The sequence below is a fragment of the Tetrahymena thermophila genome (genome assembly GCF_000189635.1).
Source record: "Tetrahymena thermophila SB210 genomic scaffold scf_8254717, whole genome shotgun sequence".
In the NCBI taxonomy this organism is placed as follows: Eukaryota; Ciliophora; class Oligohymenophorea; order Hymenostomatida; family Tetrahymenidae; genus Tetrahymena; species Tetrahymena thermophila.
The window spans coordinates 1,374-7,948 of NW_002476482.1; the positions used below are offsets into that span (position 1 = coordinate 1,374).

The 6,575-nt window shown below is 18.6% G+C and overlaps 2 protein-coding genes across 2 annotated transcripts in view; both read right to left on the reverse strand. All coding sequences in view use genetic code 6, as the record gives it.

The window, feature by feature from the left end:
• Window positions 1-598, reverse strand: part of TTHERM_00982970 (hypothetical protein) — a gene marked incomplete at both ends in the record, with an annotated part of 1,469 nt that extends 871 nt beyond the window's left edge. The window contains 3 exons of the mRNA XM_001012046.3: window positions 1-29; window positions 143-481; window positions 532-598. The exon at window positions 1-29 is cut by the window's left edge and continues 709 nt beyond it. Coding sequence (XP_001012046.3) covers window positions 1-29; window positions 143-481; window positions 532-598 — 435 coding nt within the window. The remainder of the gene's footprint in view (window positions 30-142; window positions 482-531) is intronic.
• A 4,791-nt stretch (window positions 599-5,389) lies between these two features.
• TTHERM_00983970 (hypothetical protein) overlaps window positions 5,390-6,575 on the reverse strand; it is a gene marked incomplete at both ends in the record, with an annotated part of 8,628 nt that continues 7,442 nt past the window's right edge. The window contains 2 exons of the mRNA XM_001012047.3: window positions 5,390-5,664; window positions 5,727-6,575. The exon at window positions 5,727-6,575 is cut by the window's right edge and continues 2,145 nt beyond it. Coding sequence (XP_001012047.3) covers window positions 5,390-5,664; window positions 5,727-6,575 — 1,124 coding nt within the window. The remainder of the gene's footprint in view (window positions 5,665-5,726) is intronic.

Below are 6,575 nucleotides of genomic sequence, written 5' to 3' on the forward strand. Positions count from 1 at the left end.
TTTTAAATTGATACCTTTTACTATCCGTTCTGAATATATTATTTATCAATTTAGCAGATTTTAGAATCTTATGAGTAGGTGTAACCTATAGGACAACTAATAACACATTCTCCATTAAAAATGTATTGATATTTTATATTACATTAAATACAAGCTCCGTTATCAAACTTTTCACAATTTTATGAATAGATACAAATCTTTTATTTTTAGTCATAAGGAAATAATTATTTTGATTCATCACATTTGTCTACACATTAACCATCTTAAAAGTAAAGATTACAGTCTGAACATTTTCCATTTATTGGACTATTTTTAGAGCATTTGGTGCATTAGTTTTCTTCTGGTCCACTACATTCTAAGCAAGATGGATGGCAGGGGAAAATATTTATATTTAAATTTTAAATACCAACAAATACTTTTTCTGATAAATCAATTGAAATCTCAATTTTCTCATCCTTGAAAGGAGTAAATTAGAACTTACCTTATTTATTTCTAAAAATTAATTAAAAATAAATTTTTTTAATAATTTACTTTGTGATAATTCATCAGAATCATTAAGCGAAGGTGGTATTGATTTATCATTACTGCATTTAATCATATGAATAGATTCATCCTCATAAACAATTTCATATTTTTATTCATTTATAAATAAATTGAAATTTTTTTTCTGATTAAATAATAAAAAATCAATATTTATTTCTAGTTTAAAATGAGGAGGAATTTGTTTATTTGATTAAAAAAAGATAATCTTTTATTAAATAGGTTCTTTATTTATCCATTACACTTAATTATATTCATAATCTACTGAATCTTCACATTTAAATTATTTTAGCTAGTCATTTGTGTATTCTTCAACTAAAATTACATTTCTTTCTAAAATAAAATAAAACTTCAAAAAAATAAAAATATTAAAAATAATTTTACCTTTGTAAATTTGATTTTAAATTGTACATTTGGTATAAATGAAAATGAAGAAAAGAAAAATATTCATTTTTTATGTGATCCTAAAAAAATTAGAATAAATCAAAAATCAAAAAATAAAAAATATTACTGATAATTGAAGCAAACTAAATTATTTGAGTTAAAGTTTTCACTCATTCAAATCATAAAATTTGCTTTTTATATTCTTTAATTATTCTGGAGGAAATAATAAACTTATAAACACTGCTAGAACTATAAACTCAAAAGTTATGAAGTTTTGAAAAAAATATGACGTATTACACTTTTATAAAAATAAAGATAGGTGCTTATTAATTTAACTATAAAAGCAATATAACCCATCAGAATATGTTAATTAAGAAATCAAAAAATAAAGCTTACATTAATTTGATATTAAAAATGTAGGTAAACAAAGATAAGAAAATGCTTGACAAAATTATTTAAATAAGAATTACATTTTGTTTTATTAAATTAGATGTATCTTAATCTGCCTTAGTAAAGCTCAATTAAATAAATTCTACAAAGAATTTATTTTTTTTTTATGCCAGCAACTTTCTTTTAGGTTGATTTTGCTAACTATTATTTTCATATAAATTATAAAAGTTGTTTTAAAATGATATTATCTATCCATTTTTTTAATAGAGAAGAATTTATCACCTCAGTATCCTCCAAATATATTCTCTTGAATTTTTAAAAATCAAGCTCTTTAATTTTAACCACTTATAAAATAAATTTCAACTTAAAAATTATTAGCTAAATAATTTGCCAACTGTTTTTTGATTCAGAAATGTATTCATTTATTTATACTTTACAAAAATGTATTATTCTTCTAAATTTTATAAAATATTTTCAATTTATACATTTATGATCTAATTATTACACAATATATTTAGAAAATTCTAAAAAATTTTTAATTATTGGTTGTCCTAGCTGAATTAGTTCTTCATACAAATACCGCTAGACTTATTTTAAAGGATTAAAAATGATTACAAAGATATTTATTTGAGCTCATAAAAATAAATCGCATAATTTTAACTTATATAAAACTGTTTGAGAATTATCTTTTATTTATCAAAATAAATTAAAGTTTGATAGATATTCATATGAGAATGTTTAGTGATATTATATTAAAAAATTTATAATCTTAACATTTTACTTTCCTTTTTTCAATATTTTTATATTTTATTGATAAAGTAAAAGTTGTTGTTATTATTATTTATTATTTTGATATCATAAATTTGATTCTATTTATATTTAGATTTTAAATATAAAAAATTATGAAAACATTTTTGTCAAATTCTATTTAAAAGGTTTTTTGAAATGCAAAATAAACACAGGTATTTACAAAAAGTTTTTTATTTTTTGTTTTCAGAGAAATAAGAAAATAGTATTTACTATTTTTTAGAAACTTCTTTAGAATATTTGTTATTCATTTACATCGTAATTTATTTTTTTTAATTATTTTGTAGATAATAATACTAACTATTACCATATTTGTATGATAAATCTTTTATATATTTTTTAGAACTGTGTATAAATATCAAATCATAAAGTAGGTGTAAACTAAAAATTTAAATTTAATCCTTTCTTTCTTAAAAATATTGCTAAAAATAAAGGTTTCTATAATTTTGATGAACAAAATCATTTTTAAACTTATATATATTTAAAAAACTTTAAGGGTTTTATAATGCTATTTTCATAAAACTTTATTGGAATTCAAAACAAATTTATTTATTTTTAATAATATAAGTTAAATTTATGGAAAATGTAAATATATTTAATGAGCTTGCTTATTATAATTTATGATTTATGTTGCAAAAATATTTAAGCATAAGAATTAATAATTATATATAAAAAATGTTATTAAAATACAATAAATTCAACTTTGAATAAAACCTATTTAATTAAATATTAAACTTAACCGAAAAATATATGATAAAGCAAAAATTAACACAATAGATAGAAATTTTATCTTTAAGTATAATCCCTTAAAATTGTTTTTGCATATTTAAAATAAGTTAATAAGTTTATTTTAAACCATATTTTTAAATTAATTAATGAAAATATTACTTAATAATAAAAATCATTAATCATATATAAATATTGTAGATTATCAAAAATTAAGTGCAGAAAATATTATTAGCCTTTTTGTAGAAATTATTGAATGATAAGATTTAAATATATAAAAAATTTAAGTAGAAACTAATTATTATTAAGAAGATGCAGTAAAGAGTTATTATTTTCAATTAAGGGATAATAATTGGTATATCTTGAAGGTAAAAATAAAAAATTTGAATATAATTAATTATTGATGATAATTACAAATTTTGTTTACTATAAAATAGAAAAGCATATGAATAGTAAATAATATCTGAGTAATTTTGCTTTTTATTATTTATTAGATTTTGTGAATATTGTTAATTATCTAAAATCATATTATTGTAGTACTTTTTTTAATACTACAATATGCAATTATTCACATGTGTACTCTTCTAAGGTATAGAATAGAGCATAATTATAACTATTTTTATATAAAAAGTATCTAAACAAACAAATTAATAAATATTTAATAATATTTTCAATACTTGAATTTATTTTGAAATAATTTTTTATTTATATAAAAGACTATGATATTATTTTTAAATAAAACAAGTTGTTACAATTTTTCCATCTAATAAGTAATTGATAGTATTAAAAAAATATTGGAGTAATTAATCTAAGAAAGAGAAAAGCTGAATTGACTTTTGAGAGAGAATCATTGTTGATATAATTATATAGAATCAAACTAATAAATTACAGCTAACGCAATTATGTTTTTAAGAATTTGTGCTTAACCTTTTTATTGAAATTGAAAAGTCTTTAAGTAATAAATAATATTTATCAATTTATTACTTTAGAATGGTAATCTAAAAAATATTATTTATAATAGAAAAATAGTAATAAATTTCTATCAATCAATAGATAGTTTTTGAAATATTGAGAGAAATTAAATCTTCCCAATCATCTCTTTTTTATTATAAAAAAATTTCTCTTGTAATCATTTTTTGTTATTAGGAAAACCAATTATTTAAGAATGCATCTATGATATTTCACTATTTTTTTTATTTATTTCTGGCTATATTAGTTTACTTTGTTCATTTTATAATCTTATAATTTTAAATAAAAAAAGTAATAATAAAAAACAGTTTAATCCATTTAATATGATAGAGCATTTTTTGTAAGTATATATACTTATTACTAATTATTGTTACAGTTTTTTATATTATATTACTTGAATTAATAAAATTTAACAAACTAAAAACAATATTTTTTAGAAATTTAAATATAACTCATTCGGCTAAATAATTATTTAAATATTTTCGAAATTATTTATTATTTTTTCTCCATCAGTTAATTAATATTTTTCAACAAATTAAATTAGATGCATTTTGGTGAGCTTTGGCAAAAAAGTTTCAGTATTTAATAATCATAATCTAAATTTTTCGGATTACACATAGAAGGTTTATCATCTTAAATTAATAATATTTTTATATTGTTAAAGAAAGCTAATCAATTTTTCAGAATATTATTAATGCAAATCGTATTGATCATTAAAAAAATTAAGTTTATATTTAGTTATGAAATTTTTTATTTAATCCCAGAATTTTCATCAATATTAAATCTTCAAAAATTTTTGCTATAAGATAGCTCTTCTATTTCATAAGCTATCTGTTGGATTTAGTGGTAATTTTAAAACAAAAAATCAATAAACAATATTAAATAGTGAAGAATATTTTTAAATTTTATAAATATTTATTTTTACTATTCTTTTTTTAAAAAGTAAATTTTTTATTTATTATTTTTATTGAAATATCTTAATAATAGCTCCTTTAACTTGGTCCTATTTCTTAGTTAAAATAAAGGATATCTTTGGTTAAATTTTGGTAATAGTTGTCAAACTGGAAAGCTGGAATAAAGGTATAAATTTTTCTAGTATGTGGAAATTCGTTTCTTATTTTCCAACTTGATATTTATAATTTATTCATATCAAAATATCATAAATACATATATATTTGAATATATATTTAATTTCATCTGTTTTTTGCTATTTTAATGATGGTCATTATAAACTAATTATTAAATGAATTGATTTTTTAGATTTAATTAGGAGAGAAACCAAAAATTTTTGCTAATTAAAAATTATAATTTAAAAAAAATATTTGATGCAATTTACAAAAGGAAACTTGCAATGCTATTGAAAAATTAAGTTTGCAAAATATGAAATAAAAAATGAATTTCAGAAAAATTTTTCTTCATTTAACCATGCACATAATTTAAAAAAATTGTTATTAGAAGAATTATCGAAACTATAGTAGTAGATATTTATTAAAAGAATTTAAAAATTATTTATAATAATTTTGTTTTAATTTCAAATATTTTATATAATTTTAAGATTTAATTTTATCAATTTTCATAAATATTTATTTAGTTTATTATAATTCATTTATATTTTTTTATTACTAACCTTAATCTATTTTTAACTCTGTTATAAGATTTCGAAAATGGTATTAGAATTTAATTAAATATTATTAAAAGAAACAATCTAAGAAGATTAGTTTAATTACTAATTCTAATATAAGCTGTTCTTGGCACAAGCTTTGAATTTCTTAAAAACAAAATATGTAAAAATGATTAATCCCCTTAATAAGTTCAATATTTGTATACAAATTAGAGCAGCAGCAAATACTAAATAATTTTAAATATTTTTTAAAATTTAATTTAAATAAAAATGATAAATAAAAAATTACTTCTAATTAACGCTGAAAAACTTGTAAAACTAATTTCTAATTCACTAGTCAGAATTGTTTGAATTAATTTGGCCAAAAAAGAAAAAATTTCTAAAACCAAAATCATTAGGTTTTGATTTTAAGAAGCTAAGGGTTTTTTTATGATTATATATATCATAAATCCAGATGATAATATTAAATCAATAGATAAAGCTATGGTTTTGTTAGATAAAATTATAATAAATGCTACTGATATTAATTTTTTGGCTTCAAAAAGAATCCAAAATACTTATTAAATCCTTTTTTATTTTATTTTATAACAAACAGCACCAAGCTTCTCTAATTGCATTGAGTCGAATTATGAAAAGCATATGCTTTTTACAATAAATGAAAAGTATATTATATAGATTAATATATATGGAATAGATAGGAAAAATTCTATTTTATTTAAACTTTCGTTTTGCAATTAAAGTGTTTCAGCAATTAACAATGAGTTAGAGCATATTATTATTAATAGGAAGAGCATCTTATAACATAAATATCTTGTAAGGTTTCTCAGTTTATTAAAAATAAGATACGTAAGTTTACAAATTATGAACAATATGGTTATTAATCCAATCAAAAGAGACTGATAAAAATAGTTATTAAAAAAATCTGTGAATATATTTTGAACTAGCCAAATTGAATTAAAGCTTTTAATTTTATGCAATATAATTGAATCGTTTATTTAGAATAAATTTGAAGGAATGTTTAAAAGATTAAAGGCATAATCAGCTTTTATAAAACCTTAAGTATAGTAAATGAGCATATTATCAAGCAAGAAAATAGAGTTTCCTCTGAGTTGAGCAACTAATAAAAAGTAAAGAGATA